At 33.1% G+C, this 27110-nt stretch overlaps 2 protein-coding genes across 4 annotated transcripts in view; one reads left to right on the top strand and one right to left on the bottom strand.

The window, feature by feature from the left end:
- The window catches only part of LOC130897109 (leucine zipper putative tumor suppressor 2 homolog), a 301729-nt gene that overhangs the window by 240967 nt on the left and 33652 nt on the right, over positions 1 to 27110 (bottom strand). The window contains exon 2 of one of the 3 annotated variants that reach the window (XM_057805702.1): positions 44 to 144. The exons of the other annotated variants lie outside the window; for them this stretch is intronic. The gene's annotated coding sequence lies outside the window, so the exon portion shown is untranslated. The remainder of the gene's footprint in view (positions 1 to 43; positions 145 to 27110) is intronic. 3 annotated transcript variants of the gene reach the window in all.
- On the top strand, positions 4873 to 26388 carry LOC130897110 (COP9 signalosome complex subunit 2-like). The gene is made up of 5 exons (XM_057805709.1): positions 4873 to 5227; positions 8351 to 8632; positions 13734 to 13921; positions 16500 to 16733; positions 25894 to 26388. The coding sequence occupies exons 1-5, from the start codon at positions 4936 to 4938 to the stop codon at positions 26218 to 26220; spliced, it is 1323 nt and encodes a 440-aa protein (XP_057661692.1). The 5' UTR covers positions 4873 to 4935; the 3' UTR covers positions 26221 to 26388.

Raw genomic sequence — 27110 nt, 5'->3', positions numbered from 1 at the left:
CTGTTAATGGAAGAAATATATCACTCCTTTAGAAACTACTCACCTTCAAAATATTCTCCTCTGTATATGAGCTGATATCGTGGTATTTTAAATACGTTATTAATTTCGTTAGTAATCAACTTTGAACTCTTCGTATTCTCTTACCTAGAATGTAAAGAGAAAATATGTGAATATAAATCGAAATAGGCGCACATTTTTTGTTAGTAAAAAATCAAGTTTGATAAACAAAAATATTTAGTTACTTGATTACGCCCAGTAGTTTATTGTTTTGTTGGAAATTTAAGGAAACAATATTTCAAAAATGTACCTACATATATGGAGGTGTGGTAATTCAGAAAAGAGATGTATAAAATAGGTTTTCGTCAAACTTTTTTTCCAATTCTGCCTCTGCTACAATTTTTATGAAATTTACTCATTTAACTGGATTTTTTAGGAATAAGTTCAACATAGATTTGCATATTTTTTTAATTTTGATTTGTATATTGAAAAATAAACTTTGGTATTTCATTGCAATAACTCGAAAATCACATTTATTAATTTGACAGAGATTTTTTTAAAATTGAACTTGAAACCAAGTCTCTGCCAACTACTTCATGAACTTGATATTTGTGGGCCTATGGCAATCCACCATACCAAATACACCAAAGTGTACTCTTTTAAATATTTGTTCAGAACTTTCGAATACGTATTTATTATCGACGACTGAAACTATTATCAAAGTTCAATGTAAGAATATGTACAATATATGAAAGTATACCAATATTCAAATTTACTCACATTAATCAATCGATAATTGTAGTGTCTTCAAATTATTAATTTCATGAGACTCAAAATACAACATTCAAAATGACATTTGATATAAATATGGAGTTTATTGATCCTTTTTTCTATTGTTATTTTTGTTTGTTTTTAAACATCTTGACACAGGTAAAAATTATGACATTTCGACCTATTTCGGCATTTATCAAAATATGACTAGTATAACAACATAAATAACATAAAATCTCTTTTAAGCACAGTCAATAATTTTTCCTCGGTTGTTATATCCCAAATTAATATGAAATCATAATAAAATTGAATTATTCGTAGTTGCATTAAAACTTATAAAGAAGAACTATAAATTTTACACTCATTTCTTAGGTCTTTTTTTATCCGTTACAGATTTATGTGTGTGTGAAACATTTTTAAAAATTCTTGTTTTTTTACAAGAATTTTTGGATTTTTATAATTGAATATATTTGATATTTCATAGTTTGTTAATGCAGTTTTATTACTTTTTTCATTTCATTGATGACTTTTCAACCTATTTTCTATATAGTGAGATGCCTGCCTTATGTAACAATCATAACAAGGTACTTAATATATACTTTGTTTCTTTTATTCTTGGGCGTTTTAGATTTTAGTTTGGTGAAATAATTGGATAATTTATTATGTCCTTTATGACTCATATCAGTATCATATTATTTATTGAAATAATTCTGGGAAAGTTGAGAAAGAGGAATACTTTGTGCTCCTATGTTCAATTTCTGTTTCGTTCCTTGATTTATTGTAATATTTTTTTATCTTTCTTGAAAGGTGTGGACTATGTTGCTCTATACTATTTTGTTCTGATGATGAATGAATTTTATTTATTTGTTCATTTTCGATTGTTAATAGAAGTTTTTTATGATAAGAATTGAATTTTCAATTTATGTTTTCAATTCTATTTTTTGTAACATAACGGAGAAAGAATTGAATATTTATGATACACTCGCTTACAACAGTTTCCTCAAGATCTTCCATTACAAAATTGTGCTTAAAATCTCAAAACAATGAGATGTGTGTTTTTTTGATAAATTTTTTATTTGGGTTTGATTAGTTTCACTTATATTTCGAGATATTGCTCTTTGTTTTTCAATTTAGTGAGATTAAGACTTTTCAGGTCTTAATCTAACTAAATTAAAAAGTCAAATTTTTAAATCTATTTTAAAAACATATTTTAGACAAAATGGAAATAAAATTATTATCATTATTTTTCTGTGTCTTCGTCGCAGTTAATATTTGGTAATCAAAACAAAATAAAGATGTAATACATAATAGCTTCACATATAATTCTTATAAACATATATTACTGAATTATTAGGGCTAAGATAAGTTCAATGAAATAAATTGTAACAAAAGGAATATGGAAAATATAATAGTGTTAAAAAATTACAAAGTTCAATAGCACTACAATCAATATTCACCCTGAATATTGATAAAAAACTATACCTCAACGACTTTTGTGGTCAATTTTTAATAGCATATGAGTTGTTTTATTCCGTTGCCCTTTGTAATGTTTCCCAGTTGCAATTCTAAAATAAATCAATGGATAGAGAGCCTATAATTTGATTTAATTTCTTACAATATATTTTAATGCTTGCTCCGTGGCCCCACGTTGGGTGCCAATGAACCTTTGGTGATATTCATAATGAACACACTGTTTACACTTCCACTTAAAATTAAATTTTTACAAGTATACTTATATTTGATTGATTGATACTAAATAACGATACCTTACAACGTTAGTTTCTAAAAAAAACTATAGCCTATCTAGGTTATGTTCAATTGCACTACTTTAATCTGAAAGTGAAGAATGTTTATATTTACGGAGTCTCCTTGACAATTCAGACCAATATTTTACCCACTACACGTTTCCGGACTTTGCTTGTCTTTCATTAACTCGTACTGCATATTTTTATCTTTGGGTTACTATTCACACCGAATTTATTTATTTTTGGTTACTCGTAACTGACTCTTGACCCGTAATTTGTTTAATCCTTTTCGTAACTTTTATTTTTAATCTCTGGTCACTTCTCACACTTCTGGAATTTTTTCTATTTACTTTTGGTAACTAAAACCTTTTTCTGCCATATGGCAATGCCTTGTTCAATACGCTGTTTAAAATATTATTGATTAGACAGGGGGTGTCTTGTATAAGAACCGACATAAAACAGAGGTCTAGTGAAATCCAAAATATCACGATTAGAGTCAATTTACCTCTGTGAAATTTTTAGGTTAAGTCACCTTTAATAAACTCTTCAGAATGGTCTAGTCGCCTTCCACTCATCTTTACTCAATGCTCTTAATAGTCTCAAATTATGAGCCCTGTTTTGAGACCCTATTTCTGAGGAATGCAAATTGTTAAATTGCCCCCAATTATCATATTTAGGGCTCTTCAATACGCCTCTGCTCCGTGTCGGTTCTTATGCGTGACATTCTGTATAATTCATTATAAAATTAGAGGGTAGAATTCATCATAGTTATGACGTATAAATAAGCAATTAAAGATTTGACGACGTAATTTTTTTCGGTGGATCAAACAATATCTAAAAATCGCAAATCAATTTGATCCTCAACGTGACTTATTTTCCCAAGCCCTATCTTTAAAATACCTTATATTTCATCGGTTTGTAGCGCTTGAAGCAGTTGTTTATGGTTAGAGTGAACAATAGTAATATTTTCCAGAAGAAATCATAGAAATGGAAATATGGCAACATTAGAATTGTTTTCAGAAAAATCCAAAGAAAACTATCCAAAAGAAAAAGAAATTCATGAAATGGCGGAACCAGAATAAAACACACAGCTTTACAGAACGCGTGCTATTAACTTATTTTGAAGAGAGGTCTAAGAAATTCAAGTCGTCCAAACTATGGTCCAGCTATTCTAAACTAAAAGCAAAAAACAACTTTAATTATAAATGATAATGTACATTTGAGTGAATCGGTTGGGTACAAACCTAAAAAATCTAATAAATTCTCGAGAGAGGAGATAAACAAGTTTATATTGAATGGTCCAGACGACAAATATTTAATGTTTGAGTTGACAATTTTGAAAATTGGATAAGTTTCTTATTACTTCAATTATTCATTCGTAGGTTACATTAGTATTGGAAATAGCTGGAGATGGTCGAAGAGAAGAGTTGTATAACATGAAAATTGATGACATTGGAGATAGGGGGCAGTTTCCAGTCATCAGGACACCAGATTCAAAAACGCGTATAAGTCGGCGTTTTATAGTTATTGGATGAAGAAACCAGTTCAAACATGAATTTGATACATTTATAACAAAAATATGTTAATTTGAGATCGAAAAACCGAAACAGCAACCACTTCTTCCCATCTTATAGAAATGAAAAATGTACAAACAAGTTGTTAGTATAAACAATAAAAATTCTACTTTTGATTACGAGTATATATCAAAGTTCTCCGCATCCAGGTGAAGACATTCTTCAATTAAAACATTGGAGGATGGAAATCCACTGCTGTTGCCGAAGGTTATGTGAGCAATTCTCTCACCACATAAATAAATTATGCTTCACAAATCTTACAAGAAACTAATAACAACAATTTTTTTGAACCAAACTTCCACATCATATGAGAATCAAGAAACCAATTTTACTGTTGCAAATATCCTCCACTTAAATGAAGCTTTATCTGGTATTAAAACAGACACAACCGTGATTGTATCGAAAATTTACATACGTCAACCCAACAATTGCCTTTTTAATATCCACATTGCGGAGTTAAGCAAAAATATATCATTTATTTCTCAGTTTTTCTAAATATCTTTGTCTACAATTAACTTTCAATTCAATCATTATGCGTTCGTTATTAATTGTAATTTACTCATATTTCTATTTGAATTTAATCCTTAAAAAACCACTCGATTTACTCTTTCATGGTTTGTCGTAGATTACCTCTCGTTACTTATGTGATTATTTATTAATTACTTACTTATAAATTGCAAGTCAAATCAACGATTTTTGATTTGTTTGTCACTGCAAATGTCAATGTCGTTTCAATATCTCTCGTTAGCGTTTCGATTTTATGAACGCACTTGTATAATCATACGTCAAAGCTGTCAAATCTGTCTATAAAGTACTAATTCAATTTGGTGAGATTTTCTACGCTAATTATGGAAGATTTTTTCTACGATGATGATGAGGCATACGGAGACTACGGTCTTGAATATTCTGAAGAGAGTACTTCAGAACCTGATGTGGATTTAGAAAACCAATATTATATAGCTAAAAGTCTCAAAGGGGACGATACACTTGAAAGCTCTGTTCTAGCATTCCAAAAAGTTCTAGATTTACAAGGAGAACATAAAGGAGAATGGGGGTTCAAAGCATTGAAGCAATTAGTAAAAATAAATTTTCAACTGAAAAATTACGACGAAACTATGAAAAAATATAAAGAATTATTAGGTACGTATTTGAAATAGTATAATTTATCTATTCGAAATTGGAAGCGCACACAATGAAATCAAATTTTAAATCAGTGATTTAATCATTGATCATGGAAAGTTATTTACTTTCCTAAATACTAGACTCTGTCTGCCACTAGTAAAATTTGAGTTAATTGTTTTTGGAAGGGATAACAGCTCGGTCTGCGCATGTTCGCTTTTGAGTTATGATGTGTGATGTCGTGTTTCATTATGATTATGGAAGGCAGCAAAGAATAATGTTTATTGCTATTAACGCATGTTCAAGGCAAGAAATATTTTTAGTTTTAAATTTGTCGCTAGATGGCTAGTTTGATCGGTTGAAAATATATAGTATTGATAATTAGTTATAAACTCCGATTGACAAGAAGTGAATTTTATTTTGTACATATTATAATAATAGATACTCAATATTTTCTTGAACGGATTTTGTTGGCTTTTGACGTGAAAAGTCATTAACTCTATGCGCATGTTCTCAGTTGTTCGCACTGCAAACATCTTCCTTCACTACACTCATTGAACAAAAAACAGTTGAGGCAGTGGATTATTAAGAACAAACCTGTTCCAAAAGAGGCATCAGGGTGCTCACCTTCTCATAAGACTGCTAAAATTCACGAATTGCGCTTCGAATTGGTTGGTCAGCAACAGTATTCACCAAATCTGTAGTATCTCAGTCTTTTATTAGGTCGGAAACTTGTCAGACAACCCTGTATTATTACTCAAATTATACAGAAAGGTTATCAGCAAAATTGCGAGTAACGATATTCTCCTTATCTAGATAATATGCTAGTATTTACATTTTATTTAAATCTATACATAATAAACACTCTATTTATAAATAAACAGTAAATAGATAATTACATATTCCAAATTGATTGATACAGTTTTGTTTTAAAAATAGTTTTAAAAAAAATCGTCGATGAACGTCTTTATTCACTGTGAGCTAAGAAGCGAAATAATGATGTTCCTAATATTTCTAAATGATACCGTATCTGTTAGGTTTCCACTTAATATTCAGTAAAAAATCTGATTTTCACACAATGGTACTTCAGCTCATCACGTGGACGTTATACACGAAAAAGAAGTTTCCTGGAAGTTGGATTCTGCGAAATGAAAGAATTCAGAGTCACATTTCAGTATCAATATGGATCTTGCAGAGCAGGGCTTGCTGATCAAATACTTGTGTTTAAAGAAATTGACCCCAACACAAATTTGTGACGATATGGTGGATACATTAGAAGAATCTGCTGTATCATATCTTATAAAAAAGGGCTTATCGTGCCAATACTAAAGTGACTTACGCAAAGATGAGCAGGAGAACGCACCCAGTTACAGGTCATCCCTTGCAACGGCACCAAATTAGATGAGAATCAGCAAGATTATCTAGATTTTTTCTTTCCTTCAAGCTGTTTCCAATACTCAAAGAGCACTTGCGTCGTGAACAAGTATCTTCAGATAATGAGATCATATGTATAGTAAATAAGAAAGATCGCGAACTCAAAACAATTATGTATCATTGCAATCTATTATGCATACTTTCACGATAGAAACCAGTTGAAACGTGCATAAAGTAGAAGATTGAATTCGAATCAAATCTCAGTATCAATATGGTTCTTCGGAGCAGGGCGTGGTAATTAAATACTCGTGTTTAAAGAAACTGATCCCAAAACAAATTTGTGATGATATGGTGGATACATTAGAGGAATTTGCTGTATTATATCTTGTAAAATAGGGCCTCAATTACAGGAGCGTATCGTGTCAATACTCAACGGACTTACGCAAAGGTGAGCAGGAGAACGCACTCAATTACAGGTTATTCCTTGCAACGGCCACAATATGTCAAGTTAGAACCAAATTAGAAGAGAATCAGCAAGATTTTCTAGATTTTTTTCGAGGCGCATTAGAAATATTCGATGCTAGAACATCGATGGGAACATTATGTTAAAATTAAGGGATAATGAAAAGTAAAGTGGCTCAAGTTCAAACCAAAGATGTCAGCCCTTGTATTTCATAATAAAGTTTGCATGTTATTTGGGTTTTATTACAAATTTCCAAAACATATAAATAATATACGACGGCAGTCAGAATATACTAGCTCTTCGATGGCGGTAGCACTGCAAGAATAATTTACTATCGTGTACTAGATTTTTGTAAACGGCTGAATAAGACTCGTAGTTTTGCCGACATTCTTTAAAATATAGATACAATATTGGTCGGTGATTCTATTCTTATTTTTGGTCAGGAAATCGCGAAATGAAACGAAAGAGCTCGTGGATGCTGCACATGATAACTCTTCTTTTTCAATGCACACTGTCAAAAATTGTTTTAACGAATTTCAACTTAGTCGAACGTCGAGTTCTAATTAGCTTAGGATGATAACGTGACAAAATCCACAATTTTGTATTGGCAGATCGCCAACTCAGAAGTGGGGGCTAATTGAGAAAGTAGGCATTTTAATAAATCGCGGGGGTCATATTTTGCATGAATTTGGGCATGAGAAACCTGTCGGTGCGATGGGTGTCGCATTTTCTAATGTGCGACCGCGAGACTATTTCAGGGCAGTTTAAGCGCAATCCAAAGAATAATCTACATCATTTTACGACAATCGTCGATGCATGGGTTCCACTGTTATACACTAGAGACCAGAAAATAGTCTGAACAGTGGACTTTACCACCAACCGTGCTTCGAAGATAGCGAAGACTATCTACTGGGAAGTCACCAACGTTTCCTGAGATTCCCAAAGTGTAATTTATTTCAACTGCCTATTAAGGAGGAAAAAGTTCCCAGGCTTATACCATGTCAAAGTATTGAGCCAATTCGACGACGAAACGAAGAAAATAAACGGCCGTATTTGGCGACTTCTTGAGGAAGTCATCGTCGCCTACTACACAAACTTTAGGTAAATGTATTAGGTTAAAGGAGCTGGAGCATTGGTGGATGAAGTGGTAAGAATTAAGAGAAAACAATATTGAAATACTCAAGAATGTATCGCAACATTTTCAAAATTTTTGTTTTTCTTTTGTGGGATAAGTGCCCATCAGACCACCCTCGCATTATATAGAACTCCCTCTTATAATAATAGTTGTAAATATTGTAATATTTTAGGTTACATCAATGCTGCAGTAACGAAGAACCACGGAGAAAAGGCAATAAACTCCATATTAGACTACACTTCAACTTCGAAAGATATAGAACTTTTACAAAATTTTTACGAAACTACTTTATCAGCCTTAAAAACTGCCAAAAACGACAGATTATGGTTTAAGACAAATACTAAACTTGGCAAAGTTTATTTAGAAATGGGAGAGTTTGCCAAAGTAGCCAGCATTATAAAACAACTGAAGCTCACGTGCAATCCTTATTTACATGAAATTGATCCACATAAAGGTAAAATACATTTATGGCAGGTGACCCAAATAAAGAGTTGAAGCTCAAATATTCTTCTAGCACGATTTGTACTAGCTTTCTTCTTTTATGTACCTCGTCCGGTTTTTTCGACATTGACGATCACCTTGGCAAAAGCTTTACGGTCCTCTGCCAAGCTTGATTCCATAACCAACAATAATTCTCTACCGTAGTCAAATATCAGTACATCCTCGTGACTATTTCTTTGAAGGACAAACTAGCGTAAATCCGTAAATTCGTAACATATCAAACTCACTTAACTTTTGAGAATTTTATCGTCTTTGCAGACTGGGCTTGATAACCAAAAAACATATATTTCCACAATATATACTACGACAAATGAAACTTGAATCAATTTTATAAAAACAGCAGTAGAATCTTGATAATCCAAATTACCAAAAAAACTCCTATTCGGACTCGTGGGACGTTCGAATTGTAGTGGGCTTGAAAAAGAATGCAAGCATCATTTGAACGAAAATATTTGTTGTGCTTCAATTCGATGGCCACGCTTGCGACTTGGTCGGGGCGACACGAACAATGCAGCCAGATCGCAATGATGTATTGCATTGATTAATACGGAGGGGGCCATGCTTGCGACTGATTTTGAAAACGCTTAACAGTTCTTAAGTCGATGTCTTTTTATAAATCTCCCAGGCTTTCGACAAGGTTTTGGTCGATGGAGTATTTCATAAATTAGGACCAACCTCCCGAACAACCTTTTCCTAATTCTAGAGTCCTACCTGCGTGACAGACACTTTCCAGTTAAAATCCAAGACTGCATCACAAATTTACATCCAATTATATCAGAGTTTGGGTCGACAGACTACTATACAAAATTAGGACCAACCTCCCGAACAACCTTTTCCTAATTCTAGAGTCCTACCTGCGTGACAGACACTTTCCAGTCGAAATCCAAGACTACATCACAACTTTACAACCAATTATATCAGAGTTTGGGTCGACAGACTACTATACAAAATTAGGACCAACCTCCCGAACAACCTTTTCCTAATTCTAGAGTCCTACCTGCGTGACAGACACTTTCCAGTCGAAATCCAAGACTACATCACAACTTTACAACCAATTATATCAGAGTTTGGGTCGACAGACTACTATACAAAATTAGGACCAACCTCCCGAACAACCTTTTCCTAATTCTAGAGTCCTACCTGCGTGACAGACACTTTCCAGTTAAAATCCAAGACTGCATCACAAATTTACATCCAATTATATCAGAGTTTGGGTCGACAGACTACTATACAAAATTAGGACCAACCTCCCGAACAACCTTTTCCTAATTCTAGAGTCCTACCTGCGTGACAGACACTTTCCAGTTAAAATCCAAGACTGCATCACAAATTTACAACCAATTATATCAGAGTTTGGGTCGACAGACTACTATACAAAATTAGGACCAACTTCCCGAACAACCTTTTCCTAATTCTAGAGTCCTACCTGCGTGACAGACACTTTCCCGTCAAAATCCAAGACTACATCACAACTTTACAACCAATTATATCAGAGTTTGGGTCGACAGACTACTATACAAAATTAGGACCAACCTCCCGAACAACCTTTTCCTAATTCTAGAGTCCTACCTGCGTGACAGACACTTTCCAGTTAAAATCCAAGACTGCATCACAAATTTACATCCAATTATATCAGAGTTTGGGTCGACAGACTACTATACAAAATTAGGACCAACCTCCCGAACAACCTTTTCCTAATTCTAGAGTCCTACCTGCGTGACAGACACTTTCCAGTCGAAATCCAAGACTACATCACAACTTTACAACCAATTATATCAGAGTTTGGGTCGACAGACTACTATACAAAATTAGGACCAACCTCCCGAACAACCTTTTCCTAATTCTAGAGTCCTACCTGCGTGACAGACACTTTCCAGTTAAAATCCAAGACTGCATCACAAATTTACATCCAATTATATCAGAGTTTGGGTCGACAGACTACTATACAAAATTAGGACCAACCTCCCGAACAACCTTTTCCTAATTCTAGAGTCCTACCTGCGTGACAGACACTTTCCAGTTAAAATCCAAGACTGCATCACAAATTTACATCCAATTATATCAGAGTTTGGGTCGACAGACTACTATACAAAATTAGGACCAACCTCCTGAACAACCTTTTCCTAATTCTAGAGTCCTACCTGCGTGACAGACACTTTCCCGTCAAAATCCAAGACTACATCACAACTTTACAACCAATTATATCAGAGTTTGGGTCGACAGACTACTATACAAAATTAGGACCAACCTCCCGAACAACCTTCTCCTAATTCTCGAGCCCTACCTGCGTGACAGACACTTTCCAGTCAAAATCCAAGACTACATCACAACTTTACATCCAATTATGTCAGACGTTCCGGGGTTCCACAGGGAAGTACACTTGGCCATATCCTCTATATTATGTATACAGCAGATATTCCCACATACATCAACGTAACTACTGGAACATAAGTAGATGACACTAATGCGCTAGCACATCATAAGGATCCAGCACGTGCCTCTCACATATAACAGACAAACTTTGACGCTATTTTCATGTGACTAAAAACTTAGAAAAGAAATATGTTCGTGGAGAAGTACCTGGACTGACGACTAACATGGAGCATACACATACTAACCAAGAGAAAGCAATTGGGCCTAAGACTGAGTTAATACGTCGAAGATCCCAACTAGTAATCAACAACAATTTGATAATATAGCAAGTCATCTGGAGTTATGGTGTCAATGCATCCAACTCAAATATAGCACTTATAGAGAGATTTCAGTCAAAAGTACTCAGATTTATTGTATATGCTCCATGGTGTGTACCCAACGACGTTATTGTTTGTGGCCTTCAAATGAAGTAAATTAAAAAAGAAATATCTCACTTCTCCCGAAAACATTCTCACCGCATTGAAACTCATCCCAACGCACGGGCTCAATTTCTAATGAGATCTTCCACCCAGGGAAAGCTTCTTCTGTTAACGGAAAGATCACGAGACAACGTTAAAAGTAGAAAAAATATTTGATTCTGAAGTATTTATGAATGAAATTCAAACACGGCCGCCCCTTTGGAATATAAAGGAGTATTCTAGTATCTTAATATACTGCAATCCTCTCTTCAACTGAAATAGCCATAGCGTCAAAGACGCTCATCCTAAAGTATAAAAAAAACCTTTCATCGTGATTTCTAAGAAGACCAAATAATGCGTAAAAATCTCCACATGTAATTCTCTTCGCGTTAAGTGGATGAATATTATATTTTCTTTCCCTCTACTTTTTCCGTAAGCACTTCAAAACAATGATTCCCAACAGTACATTATCTTCCACGGTTTGGTCTGAACTGAGGTATAAAAACGTTTAAGCATGGCCATGTGCAAAAAATTTACAACACTGCGACCAACAACGATCGTGTTGCCGAGACCAGGACGTAAACGTGGCTGTAGAATACGTCTAGGGCCATGCTTCATCAATGCAATAAATCACTGCGACCTGGTTGAAGCGTCCGTGTCGTAGCGACCAGGGCACAACATTGGATCCTTAGATGTTAATTACTTGTGCATAAAATCATCTATTTTGGTTAAGCCGGATTCTATTTATTGACCAAGAGAAGGCTTTGTCCTCAAGTTTCTGTTTTCTGCAAATTGTTAGTTAGTAAGACAGATGTCTTACATAGAGGCTATTTTGGTTGCTTTTGTTCTTTATAATCTTACGAAATTATTTTTACGCAACTTGAAAAGTATTACATTATACTATGGTAAATGTGGTAGTGTCTAGTTTTTTTATAAAAAATTATAAGGTATATCTATTCCTCAACCACTTTTATAATAATTGTGATGGTTTAACTTCTCTAGTCATGTTGCGTTGCAAAATAGATCCTCTTGTTGAGGTGGATCAGTCCCTAGAATCCATCTCTACACCTTCCCAATTTCCTCCACAACTTCCGGATTCCTATCGTTTTTTGCTGTTTCTAGCTCCTACTCTGCTCAAATTATCTTCAACCTATTTTGACCGGCAACGTCTTTTTCTACCACCGGGAATCCATTGCATTATATTGTATGCTATAGACTTTGTTTCTTCTATCTAAACATGCCTCAACCACTTAACTCGCTAAACTTTGATTTTGTTTTTCACATCTTTGCCGCTGAGTTTGTCAGTTATCTTATATCTTCACTGATTTTTACTAGGTCCATTATTGCTCTGATTATCTTTCTCTCCATTCTTTTCAATTTTTCCTCATCATTTCTTGTTTCAGCTGAATATATAATTACTGCTCTGATCATCATTTGATATATACTGATTTTCGTTCGTTCCTGTTAGTATGAAAGGCTCTATTTATATATTTATATAATTTTCACTTCTATTTCAGTATTCCTCTCTCCTTAATTATTGATCATAACGCTTAGATACTTAAACTTTTCTACATCCATGAACTCATACTCGCCAACTTATTCATTCACCTTGAAATTGCTTTCAAAATCTTATTATTTTTGTTTTTTTTTGATTTACAAACACATTCGCTTTCTATCTGTAACAATCTCTTAAAACATTGTTTCCATTATAGATCTTCTTTTGGTTACAAGTTCTCTATCATCAGTTGAGCAGTGTTGCCGATATCAAGTCGCCTTGCCTTTCTCCTTCATAAACTCATCATATTCTCTTTAGATGCTGACCTTTCTGTCGCTCATAGTCATCTCGATTAATCTTCACAGATTTGCATCTACACCTTGTTCTTACAAAGCTGGAGCTCCAAATCACTTTCTTCGTCCTTATAAACGAATTCAATAATTTTTCTTCTAAGAAAGAATATAACGGTTTTATCACAGAACACAGTTGACTTAACACATTTCCGGTCTGACACTGTCTCAGTTTTTGTTCACTTTTTTCACATTTCACTTCACTCTACCACTACACAGATTAAAAGCGCTCCAGAATGTGTTGAGTTTGTACCGTATGTGCCACCGAACGATTCCGCCAGAGTTTTACAACAATTGCTCGACGGTTTCGTCTACTTAATTAAACCTATGTTTTACCAGGCCTGATTTTCAATTTACGAATTTTATTGGGCTTTTCAGGAACTCAACTTCTTGAAATATATGCGCTCGAGATTCAGATGTACACGCAACAAAAAAATCACAAACAGCTCAGAGAATTATATGAACGCAGCCTTAAAGTTCGATCCGCTATTCCGCATCCTCTGATCATGAGCGTTATTAGAGAGTGCGGTGGGAAAATGCATCTTAAATCAGGAGACTACGAGAAGGTGAATTTACTAGATGTTTCAATAAACACGCCAAGAAAATAATTTTTTGTGATATGAGATTTAACAGTTAATTTTAATACTGAGCTCCAATACCTTTAAATTATTTTTCAGAATTGACCAAAGATTTAGTGAGGGTGTTGAAAATGCAATATTAGCAAAAATTATTTTAAATGGATGTTCGATAGAATAAACAAAACATATTAGAATCGAAAAAAAAGTAAAGTTTAAATCAGTCACGTCAAAGATACGGCCCCTGGGCGGTATCAATAAGGATCGCGATTGAAATGTGTCACAGAAAGGAAAATCATTTTTTAGAGCTTTTAGACTTCATTCGATTCCTCTACGAATGTTTTAAATACTCGTACTCTCAAGTCTACGGATGATTATAAGTAATTTCAAGGACAGCGCGTGCCTAGACAAGGGAGAGAGGACAGTATCCTCAACCATATAAATCGAGTGCGTCGGAGCAACGTGAGTCAGTTGAGTCGATTAATCGAAGCGATACGGCTGGAGAAAGGATTTTAATTGTACTGCGAAGTAATGATTGTGAAGGTATTGTGAATTTGTTTGTGCCATGCGCGTGCGACATCCATAATTGGTGTGTCGAGTTCCATAACTGTTATGATTTTGGCATATTGTCACAAAAACGTAAAGTTGATAGTGGGTGCAGAGTTTTTCAGTCTAAATGAATAGAGGTAGAATTGAGGTAGCTCGTACAACATTTTTTAAAATGAGATCACTCTTCCCTAATGATAATTTGAAATTTCAACTAATAATATATAATTCGGAATAATAATATATAATGCGTGGAAGCCAGTTTAGTATGCTCCAGTTGATTATGATGGGTAAAGTTGAAGGTCGTAGACTAATTGGAAGGAAACAAGCCTCTTGACTGAAGAATATTAAAGAATGGACTGGGATAAGAGAAGCAGGATAATTATTTAGACTAGCTCAAGGTAAAGACAGTTTTGCCATGATAATGGCCAATGTCAAGGGGAATTAATACGGCACGCTAAGAAGAAGAATGTTATGAAGTTATCAATTTCTTTGTTTTCGTAAAAGTTTAACAAGACATCATAAATATTTCCTAAATGAAACCTTAAAAGCTTCAAGGCATGTATCCTACTCTCCCTTTTATACTCACAAAATAGAAACCGAAAAAAAATAGATTTTATATTTGTTGGATGGTTTTGAAAAAATTAGCGGCTTCAACTAATGTTTCTACAATATCATTAGGTAGGGAGAGTGACTACTACATGGAACGTAGAATTAAATTTATAATTCTAGATTACACTCCCGCTTTACGTCCTCTTGCATCCTTTGACCCCATTGTCAAATCCTTTAGTCCCATTTAATTTGCGCATACTAGTAATAAACAAATAAACAAGGCAATTGTTATTTTCTTCAGAAGAAACGATGACAAATACTTTGTAGAAAATATTAATCAATAAATACGAAATATAAATTTATGTTGATCTCAACTATAGAAAAAATCATCATATATTTTAATTAACTGATTATCAATATTTTATGTCAATAACCACCAAAATTCTGATTCTTAGATTTGCCGCCCCGGACAAATGTCCGGGACAGCCGGCCCTGGAGAGGGCGCTGATCCTTGTTCTTTGGTTATAAAAATATTAAATAATATATTTTCCGAGTTTTCGAATACTTATGTAATCATCGTCTGGGAAATATTTAATTGAGATTTTTGGTGGCTTTAAATTGTATAAATTTCAAATTCATAGGATTCAACATTAAAATTCAAAGTGACGTTGATAGAAATATTTCAAAAGAACTAGTTTCGCAAGTTGAACCGCGTTGGAGTTTTGAAAATTCTCGCTGTTTCACCTCTCACTTTGGAGCCATTATCAAAAGAAGGGTGGGGATAGGGTGGCTTTTCGTTCATTGATAAGAAATGATCCGATTCCGTGGTCTCAATCTGTCTACTCCACGCAACGAATCACCCCTTTTTGTCGTTGATTCCAAGGCCTCAATCTGCCTACTCCTTGAAATTTCACCGAGGAAATGGGAAGCATCAAGAACACTGTTGACAGTAACACACTCACTACTGGTCTTGAGCTAACTGGAGAGCTAGTCGCCTGGACCTTATAGGGGACTTATTGACCGATTTTGGGTTTTTGACGCGCGTAGGAAGTATATTATTGACGATAGCCAGAGACTGCCGGCAACTTGAATCTTGAACCTACTTCATCCACTTCCCTCCAATATCAGTTTGGCCAACAACAATATTTCCTCTAAACCCCCCGAGAAACCAATCTCCACAAATATATTACCCCTTCCGCACAATAATATACTAAATTTTATATGATATTATTAAATTCGATTGGAGAGCAAATTCTCGAAGCATATAGAATAGAGATGATATAGTGCAACGACCTCTTTTTTTTATACAACAGTAAATTTCGATAGCTGGAGTCAATACATTTATAGGAAATGGAGCTTATTACCATGAGTATAAAAATTGATTAAGAAAACAATGAATTCGAATTAAAACTATATAACGATACTGATTACATCAGACCAAATTTTTACGATTTTAAAATATTTTTTTAAGGCTTATACGGATTTTTTCGAAGCTTTCAAAAATTACGACGAAGCGGGTAACCCACGCAGAATAAATTGCCTGAAATATTTAATTCTTACCAGCATGTTACTAACGTCCGCTATAAATCCATTCGATTCTCAAGAAGCGAAACCTTATAAAAACGAGCCGGAAGTAAAGACAATGACAGATTTAATATCTGCTTTCCAAAATAATGACATGAAGGCGTTTGAGAAGATATTTCAGGTAATTACCTTTTATTTTATAGACGAATATTTTTACCTATTTTATTATTTACAATCATTAAAGAACTCAGATAAACAAACAATTCAATTAATCTCATGTCAAATATTGAAAAAATAGCATTGGGATTAGTTAAGCTATAACACTATAGAAGTAGGTTTCAGCGGACAGAGCAGAAACCAGTAAATGTTAAATGTCGATTAATATAGTTCCTAATATTCTTTCTATATGGTGTTTTAATTACGAACAATTCTATTCCCACGATTTTTTAAAATACCTTTTAAATATCTAAAAGTTGCCCTTCCTAATATTGAGACTGAATCCGCTCCTGTGTTATACTGACATTCGCTCCGTTTCTGTTCGTCAAAGAATGCAAAATGTCGGAAGAGAATATTAATCTTCATAGTACCTCAGTTAAGCTAGCAATGAGGGAAATACACTCGCGGTCAAAAATTTTGACGCAGTAATAAGAAATGTGTAGTGATTATGAGTGAATTTCAATGAGTAAAAAAATAAAAACAAAAATATTGCAATAAAACCAAAATTTCTTAAAAATAAAACTTGCATTCTAAACAATAATGTTCCTTTTTTAAAAAACGCTAGTAGCGTGTATTTCCGTCTCTGGATGTAATTGTTGCTAACATTCTCCTGGTCATTCTTTCAATTAGGTGCTGTATCACTTGATAAAGTTTGTTCTCCCATTCCTCTAATGCAGCTTGCTCAAGCTTTTTTAAATTTTGAGGAGATGGATTTCGACGACGAATGCGTCGTTTTAAAATGTCCCAGACATTCTCGATAGGATTCATATCTGGACTTCTTGGTGGCCAGTCCAGAGTATGAATTCTTACTTCGTTTAGGTAATTCAATACATCTGCCGCAACGTGTGGTTTAGCATTATCATGCATTAAACGAAAATCATCACCAATAAATGGCCCAAACGGAACGACGTGATTTTCAAGAATGTCAGTTATGCTGCGTTGAGGGTGGGTCTAGGAAGAGACATTAATTCTGTGCGGACATCAAAACAAATTCCTTCCCAAAACATAATAGACCCTCCTTGGAACGGCTCCTTGGGAATGATACAAGATTCACCGTCTTCGAATTTGATTACGTCCATCTGGACCTCTTAACATTTAAGATACTTTAACTTTTTGTAATAGAATAAAAAAGAAACACAAAAGTTTAACATTTTAGGTTTTGATATTGAAATAAAGGGTGGTGCGTTATTTATGGCCACGAGTTTATATTAAGTAAAAGATCGTGTGTCCTCTACTAAAAGGAAATGTTTGAATGACTATTTATTTTCGAAGTAAACTTATATATTGAAAAAAAATGTCTTTCCAAGCGTCCCCATGGCAGGGTCAGTTGAAGCAGAGCCTAGAGTGAAATGAAGCAAAATATAGTAAATTATCCAGTTTTATTAATCATTTGATAACTTTTAAAACTGTTTTATCAATAATCAAGTCTTTGAAGATATTTTCAATCAGCCTTCAAACGTTTATAGTTAGTGAAAGCATTGTATAAAGAATAGGATAGTAGAACAGTGACAATGTTAAAACCATTTGAGGTAATTTTACACGCCATCTAGTTACTTTTAAGTTCGCTGTTCATAAAAATGACCTGTAGCTTATCTTCGAAATTCGAACCGACAGTAAATTGTTGCCGATTTTACTTTTTATTACGACAGTGACACAAATTACCTATTGGATAGAAATCTTTACAATAGATAGATAGGGCGTATTTTGAAATATCATGTTTCTAATAATGTTATAGCATGTATTCATCTCGAGCCAAAAATAAACTTTATCTCAGTACTAATTATTTGTCACCCATTCCAATGGATAAAAAAAAGATTTTTGTAATGAATTCGTGTAGCAATAGCAAAGGAAACAAATAATTTTTCATTAATCTGTTAATCACTTAAATTTGAGATAGAAAGAAGGATCCTTGCACAAAGGTATATAAAATATATATACTTTCCTTTGGTGACTGAAATACTATGAATTTGCGATTTCGGAACCTCGGTCGTGAATGTATTTTAGAAACATTTATATTTTGATGATATTTTGAAGAGGCTAAAAAATAAGTCCTTGCTATTTTGTATGTTTTTTTTAACTTTCAGTTGATTTATGTGATTTATCCATTTTCCCCTTTCTTCCTGGGAAAAATATTTTGAACGTAACGAGATGAAATATACTAAATGTATCATAATACAGTATCGTACTAATAATTCAATTAATGACAATGTAGAATTCTGCAATTGTGGAATATGTCCTTCCTGGAAGAAATGCCGTCGTCGATTCGGAACTTACTAAATCTATTTGTTGCTTATAATTCTAAAGGTACCTAGATGATAATTTCTTAACATGAAGGTTCTAACAGGTCAGAGGTCGGTTGGGCAATAAACATCTTATGGCATTACCTAATGCTTGGACTTTAAGTTAAATTGTAAACAGACGGATTTCAATATAAATAGAGTAGGTTGAGTTAAAATTTTTTTTCAATACAATGCAAAGTTATGAAGTACAATCTGTAAAAATTGAAATAAATTAATGTAAATAGAAAAAATGTTAGATTTTGGCATACACGTCAGGAATCAGGGATTTTTGCTCTGATGTAATTGCATCCTTTATATAAGTTAACTAAATAAAACACTCAAAGTTTTAGTAAATGAATTTATTGGAAAATATCGAACAGAAATATTAAATAAAGTAACAATAATAACAACACTTTTTATGAAATTGTTGATATAAAATGATAATAATTATAGACTGAGAGTTTGGAAAAATTGTCAGAAACTACAAGTAGTACAGTCCTGTATATATTCCTTGTGCATTTTACAGCTGCAACATTGTTAGTGTGAAATTCGAATGGCCAACAAATTGAGTAAATTTATTGTAATATTAAAACTTTTTCAAATTCTCAAAATGTTTATTAAAAAGTATGATAGTGTTGCTTCGGAACATTATTCACATTTTAATATTTTTGTTTTCTGGAAATTATTTTTTTTACAACCAGTACCCGATCCATTTGGACTATGTGTTATCAAAAAAATATATACAAAGTAGCTCTTAATTTTGACCACAGAAAGAAATGGACATAATCCACTAAACAACTTGAATCTCCGTTAAGAAGTAAACTGTAAAACTCCAAAAATGTAGTACATGTAGAATCTACTCGCGATGACTTCTAGATATTCTTGGGTCAAGTAATCACATTTGCTATTGAAACACCTACTATAAATAAAAACATTGATTATTATTGGTTATTCATTATTCTTTTTTTTTGTTGAATATTGGAAATCAAACCACAATCCACACAAATATTTCAATATTCACCTTTTATCGAAAATATAATCTACTGTGAATGGACCTTGAAAAATGTATGACAATTTTTTGCATCAGTCTTAAGCCATCTTATTATATATAATAATATATAATATTATTTATGTTCTAGTTTTCGATTTATTCATTAATGTCAGCTATAGACCAACAATTTTATAAAAAATTATTCTTCATAACGCAAGCTGGATCAACGCTACTGAAACGTTGACATAAAAAAGATTGTGTATTGATTTACCAAAAAAAGACAGAAAGAATATACCATAAGAAACATACAAAATATATTGTTTGTTCAGTTAGGTTATGCTGAATTATTGATAATTTATCATATTTTTTAGTTTGTCTAGTTTTTAATGAACTTGAAAAAGTTTCACAATATTTGAAAATCTGAGTTCGCAATAATAAATTGAAAATGTATTGCCTATGATTACAACAGATTGCATTTGTTGCATACCACTCGGGAAGAATTTTTTCTATTTTTCCAACAATTTTCTTTTTCAAATTTAATATTATTTTATTATCTTAAATTCTCCCTATTTTTTTGTCGAAGTTATCATGGTGAAATTTTTCAATAATGTTGTTGGAGTTTTCAATGCACATTTATCATTTATTCATATTCATAATTCTTATAATATATAAGAAGCTTTTGTCCACTGTTTATGTCATCAGAAGCTTCTAAACTGTCTTTACAGTCTTTGCAATTGAAGCGATCTAAACATTTTTTAATTAAATAACCCCCAAAATATACTACAGAACAAATTTCTAGCTTCGCAATGTCATTTGGATGTACCTCGGAAGAAATTGAATTGGTGGATGAATCCGTTTGTTCGGATGATAATTCTTCTTCAACATTTAATGAAGCGAGTACTTCATTGTCATCTCTTGGTAAAAGCAGTATATTATCATCATCTTCCAGTTGACTGCCCACTTCTAGGTGGCCTCATTAAATTGGCGACAATATTTATTTTAAATGCAGCTCGAAATGCTTTAACTGTTGGGTTTCTGTTATACCCTACTTCTGTTATACGATAAACAGAAAATTGATTTTCAAGTGGATCTTGAATTAGTTTGCCTGTGAATAAATAATTGAAACCTTCATTTTTTTGATCACTTGCAAATTGTTTAACGGAGTTAAGGGTGAGAAAAAAAACATCAAAGCTATCAGGTCTGGTTAAATTTCCCTTTTTTCCAACTATGTATAGATTTTCCAATAAATCATATACTGAGCTTAAAACTGCTAGCACTTCTGGATTCGTATCGCTCAGAACACGATAACAGGGTTTTATTGAATGTAAACGTGTACTATGCAGGGCATCAAATAAATTGTTCATGGTTAGAACCAAGGTAGCCGTTTTTTTAGCTGTACTTGAAATAAGTTCACCAGTTTCCAAAGATGTTCATTATTCATTTTTTCGAAAGAATTAGGATTGATGTGCTTATCAGTCAGTTTCAATAAGGCCTTTCCTGTTTTGCTCCTTTTATCAAAATCATAAACTTTTCGAATGTCAGAAAAACATGAACTGCCCATTAAATATGAAACTATTGTTCAAAAAATTGTTTCTAACGCATTTCAACAGATGAGGAGCATTAAAAAAAGGATAATATTTTTTCTCGTTATGAAAAAAATAAGGTTGGTTTTTGTTAACCCCCAAATGCTTCATGAGTTTCTGATTGGTAGTTGATAAATCACATACAATATCTATAGGGTCTAGTTTTGTCTCAGTAAGTTTTTCCAATGCCTTGGTAATTATACACCATAAAGAAGCATATGAAACCCCACCATTCGATACAAAGTAGGCAATAGGAATTTTCCAATTGCTATAGATTCCTCTGATCATGAGAACTAGAGCTTCACTGGCAGGAAAAGGCTTTCTTCCACACTCGCCCAGATCTTCGAAACCCTCAATTAAATCTGTTTTCATGTTGTACTCAAGATTCCTCTTAATAGACATTACGTCGAACATCAGAATACATTTCTTAGTAATTTCTAACTTAGGTTTGCCAAAACAGCATTACCTGAAATAAGGAACATCAATGTTAACATACATATTTATTGTAATGGTTATGGTAAAGTATTTTTTTATGTTCAAAAACTTGAATTTATTTCATTTCAATAACGGGCATAAATGGAATAACGACTAGTAGTACCCTTATTTGGAATTTCCCTAATTGTATCTTATATCATCGTCGGAATGACAGAATTTTCTCGAATTGTGTTAAGATAATTCCATACCTGTGTATCATTCTCAAAAACAACAACACATCATTGAAATTTCTTGGTTTCTTTTGTTAAATGTGTTTTTTGCAATATATATAATAAAATTGAAACTAAAATTCATTTTTATTGAAAGTATTCAACAATTGTAAGATGGTATATGGCATTACTATATTCTTACCCTTAATAGATGCGAGGACAAAAATGAATAATTGACAAAAATTGTGATTACATTATGGAGGGACATTACATTGGTTAAAAAAGTTCTTTTTTATATCCAAAACACCAGGTAATGTTTAAAGTAAAGCTCTTAGTACATTTTTTGACAAAACCAAAACGAGTATCTACGACAAAAACGTATTTAAGAATAATCATTAGTGATGTTAGTTATTCGAGATAAAAGTATGCTATATCGCTTAAATTGACCAATAATTATAATAAATAAGCATATCCTCATTAAAAACCTATATGTTTGCCTTGTGAAGGCACGAAACGTCGTATCGAAGATTTATTGGTACATGTCTATAGTAAATTTGTATTCAAATAAACAAATAAAACAAAAGCATAATTTTCATGTATAACTTGAGAATGGAGGAAATTATAATTTTCTTCCTAATTTTTACTATTTTGTCAATCTGTTATGGCATAGAATATAGTATAACCATATTATAATATGTGATAAAAAACAGTTACATTTGAACAGGTAAAATTTTTGCCTAAATGACAGGATAATTTCCATAATATAAACACACAGACACACTACCTTATTATTATGTGCTTAGTTCATAAACATAAAAAAATAACACAAAATACTATTTCAATTTTTGTGAAATATTAAAGTTCAGTCCTTTGTATTTGGTAGGTTGTGTTTATGTATGAGTTTGAAATATTTCCAAAAAAGTTTTATTCTATTCTGTTTGTCTTTACTATAAAGGTGGCTTCTAAGTTTAAATTTAGGTATGATTCAAGTACTTTTCATAAGTTTATAAGATTGAATGGATTTGGAATTTGTAGTAAATCATTGCTCTCGTATAATATGCAATGCGACCAAAATAAAAATAAACTCAATATCAGAAAAAACTATTGGACGAATTATCTTTTATTTGGCGATAATTAAATACCTACTTTTGTTTAGTATTAAAAATTTGTGAATTCACTATTTTTTATTCCTTTATGAAAAATAATTGTCTTAAGAATAACTCACCCGAGTGTATGATCCATTTTTGACATCTGGTAGGGTCACTCACAGGAAATCGGTACATTTTAATTCTAGGATTTGATCTTTTACTTAGTCCACACTTGAAATAAACACACTTATTTCCAGCTTATTTCCAGCCATTCCTAAAAACTTGAAAAGAAGTGATTATTTATTATATAAATACATTTTAGTAAGTAGTTCCCTAAATATACAGTTTTTTTTCGAAATTATAAGCTGTAGCATTTATACATACATCTAGCGCCTCTTATAATTTGAATATATTAACTGAGAGGGTAGTGATGTATATTAATTGTAATAATATCCACTTACCTTAAAAATGAAATATATATCCAAGTGCAAATATTCTCAAATAAAAAAATAATCCAAATGCACAACCAACGAAACTCAACAATAACACAACGAACACAATACAATAATAAACTCAAATTGCAACTTTGCTATAGGCACCCAAAATAAGAAACTTTACAACACAGCTTAAGGGTTGAATATAATATTTTAAATAATTTTGGCGCCATCTGTTATTGGGGTAATTCAGCAGCCAAAGCTAAGAAAACACGTAATTCAAGTTATGACCTACAGTAAGAAAAGACGTGCTGTGGACGCCAACTCTCCACTGCCATCTATTGGTGGCGTCCACCTCATCAAATGATATCCTCATAAGGTTAACCTACTATCCTATTCTTTATAAAATGGTGAAAGTGATAAATCGAAGAGAAACACAACAATCTACACAAACAGCCAGGCGGCCTTGAAGAGAGTAGCAACAAAAAAGATCAATTTAAAAATGAGAATGAGCTGTCGTGAAGCACTGTTCTGGGTACGTGACACTGGAGTGAGCCTTTGTAGGGTATCTGGGCACCATGAAAAGGAACTCAAGGCAGATAGGCTTGAAAGTAGGACGAGGAGAGAGAATGCCGAGAAGGCGGTTACAATACTACTGCCGCTGGAATTATTACAAGAAACAGGAATCAGATTCAAACATCAGGATATATGGTCAAACATAAGTAACTTTACGATATCCATAATGATTTGGCGAATGATCGATAAAGAGAATACTACAAAGATAATATGGTTCACGACACACTCAATATAAAAGATCATTGGGGTGATCACTGGTACTCTAGAAATGGAAAGTGACAAAGAACAACCATTGCAAAAAGTGTAATGGAGAGACAATCAAGCAACTGCTCTGCCGGTGCCCTCCTTTGACTGAGAAACGACGTCAAAAGTTGGGGGAAGACGTAATAGCTTGCTCGAAAAAATTGCAAAATTAGAAATAGAAAAAGTAGAAAACTTTATTGTGTTGGAAACTTTAAAAGGGAAAAAGATAGGAGGGCTAGTTGACTAAAGTCATGTAAATAAAGTGTAACACAATGGACCAATACAGTTCGAGGTTGCCAGTACTACCGTAACCTAACCTGGTAATCAGATGTTGAGGAAGGTAATTTTTAATGATAGTTTGAATCATAACAAATTTTTCTTTTGTGGTATTGAAAGTACGTTGCGTGATATTTTATACTCCAACCTCATTCTTGTTACTAAAATTGTATATCAAAATAGTCATCTGAAAACTCTTGAACTAACGTTACTTTCTATGGATGGAATTTCTTTTCAGTTGATGCAGTATTTTTGCGTCCTGATTTGAATAAATCTTTTACTGAACCAGTTTCGTTAAACTTTTGTACCAATTTACTGACAGTAGATCTTGTTATGGGATTTCGGTTAGGACATAAATTATTAAAGATATTACACTTTCTTGTTGACTTCTACGCCTATCGCTATATTCTAATATCATGCAAATATCAATTCGTTCTCTTTCAGATAAACGATCCATTGTTACTTTTAATAAACTTCAACAATAATAATTTGTTATTGTAGCTGTCATAGCCACCTAAATGTATTATTTTAACATCGGCAGAGATAACGCAAATGTGGCTATAACTCCGAAATTATGGCATTTAGCTATAGAGAACATCAGATGAAAAATAATAAGTATTTCTTAAAGATTTTGAAAAGCGAAAAATATCCATTTGGAATAAAAAAGTTCATTATTTTTCCGGAAAAAGATATGTCAACAACGTGAATACCACCATAATACCGGCCGAATAACAAGACCCTTGTACACAAAAATTAATAAAAACTATAGAAGATAATTGAGGCGTTCCATACATAAAACTCACTATGTATATCTTAGTTTTGATAGTATATTTATTCCTTGAACTTTTTGTACTATGATCAGAATTATTTTTATTAGTAATACATAAACACCAATAAATTTTATTCAACTAACCATGACAGACGTTTATTAATAACGTTACAATCGCGTAAATAAATGGGTTTAAATTGTCCTGTTTAATATTTAATATTTAATTAAATTGTGTTTTACAGGAAAACAAAAGTAGTTTAATGGCAGATCCCTTTATCCATGAACATATATCAGACCTATTGAAATTAGTTAGATCCAAAGCTTTACTATCCTTGGTAAAACCGTATCGTTGTATCAAATTGGATTTCATCAGTACAGAATTGGGTATCAGTATCGAAGAGGTCGAGTCGTTGTTAGTTTATTGTATCCTCGACGAGGCTATAGAAGGACGCATCGACCAAATTAATAAAACTTTGGTTATGAATGTTTCTGGCAGTAATAGTAAATATTTGGCATTGGAAAAACTCACCGAACAAATTGGGAAGTTGACTATGACTATCGGAGACTAAAAAAATATTATTCCAATTACCAATTATTGAATTTGGTAAGTTGAGGAACGTGTTTTTGTATTAATCGATATTTTTGAGTGAGATTTAGTAATTTCAAATGTACAATTTGATTATTTCTTTGAATCCAGTTATTTTAATCGACAATAAATATTTTTCACAAATTTAGAAGGTTTTTTTAATAAAATCCAAACTCCTTAACTGGTTTTATAGCTCAACAAATGTTGAATATTTCCTCCAAAAAGCTCAAATAGAGAAATGCTTTATTGTCAAAAAATTATTACAATTTATAGACAAAAGCTTGTAAAAACTTAAAAACTAAAAATGACTAAATAAAGATAAAACAAATAAAATAAACATTCAAATTACAGAAGAAACCCACAATGAGTAACATATAAGTCGATAGCAAAACTTGAATCAATATGCAGCATGTTCGGAATTAAATATTATTATTAAGCAGGATCCACACCATGCCGGGGTAGGCCGGGCGGTCTGACCCGGGCGGCCTAAGCCGCGTTGATGTAGACGCCCCGGGCGGCTTTGCCGGGCTAGAGAATGCCGGCCCGGGCCGTGCCTATCCCAACCCGCATAAAGTAGGTACAGATCAAAGGAAGCCGAGCCGAACAAAAATATAGAGTGGGGACGTCCCGAGCGGCCCGAGCAGCTTCAGTTACAATTAAACTATAATGTTGAAACTATAATGTAGTTTCGTGCCGGCCCGAACGTACCCGCCCGGCTTAGCCCACTCGGGTCAACCCGCCCGGCCTACCGCGGCATAGTGTGGACTCTGCTTTAGAATACAAGTCGTTTACAGAGTAGAAGACACTTTCCAGTAAATATGCCCTCAAATTATTGCGGAATGCGGGAAAAGATGATATCGATTTGATTTCAAT

Source organism: Diorhabda carinulata, chromosome 8, assembly GCF_026250575.1.
Source record: "Diorhabda carinulata isolate Delta chromosome 8, icDioCari1.1, whole genome shotgun sequence".
NCBI classification, from domain to species: Eukaryota; Metazoa; Arthropoda; class Insecta; order Coleoptera; family Chrysomelidae; genus Diorhabda; species Diorhabda carinulata.
This window is presented reverse-complemented; position numbering and strand designations above follow the sequence as displayed.

Coding starts and splice junctions, on each gene's coding strand:
- LOC130897110 (XM_057805709.1), top strand. CDS start 4,936: ATGGAAGATTTTTTCTACGATGATGATGAGGCATACGGAGACTACGGT. Junction 13,922..16,499: donor AATCAGGAGACTACGAGAAG/GTGAATTTACTA, acceptor TATTTTTTTAAG/GCTTATACGGATTTTTTCGA. Junction 16,734..25,893: donor CGTTTGAGAAGATATTTCAG/GTAATTACCTTT, acceptor TGTGTTTTACAG/GAAAACAAAAGTAGTTTAAT.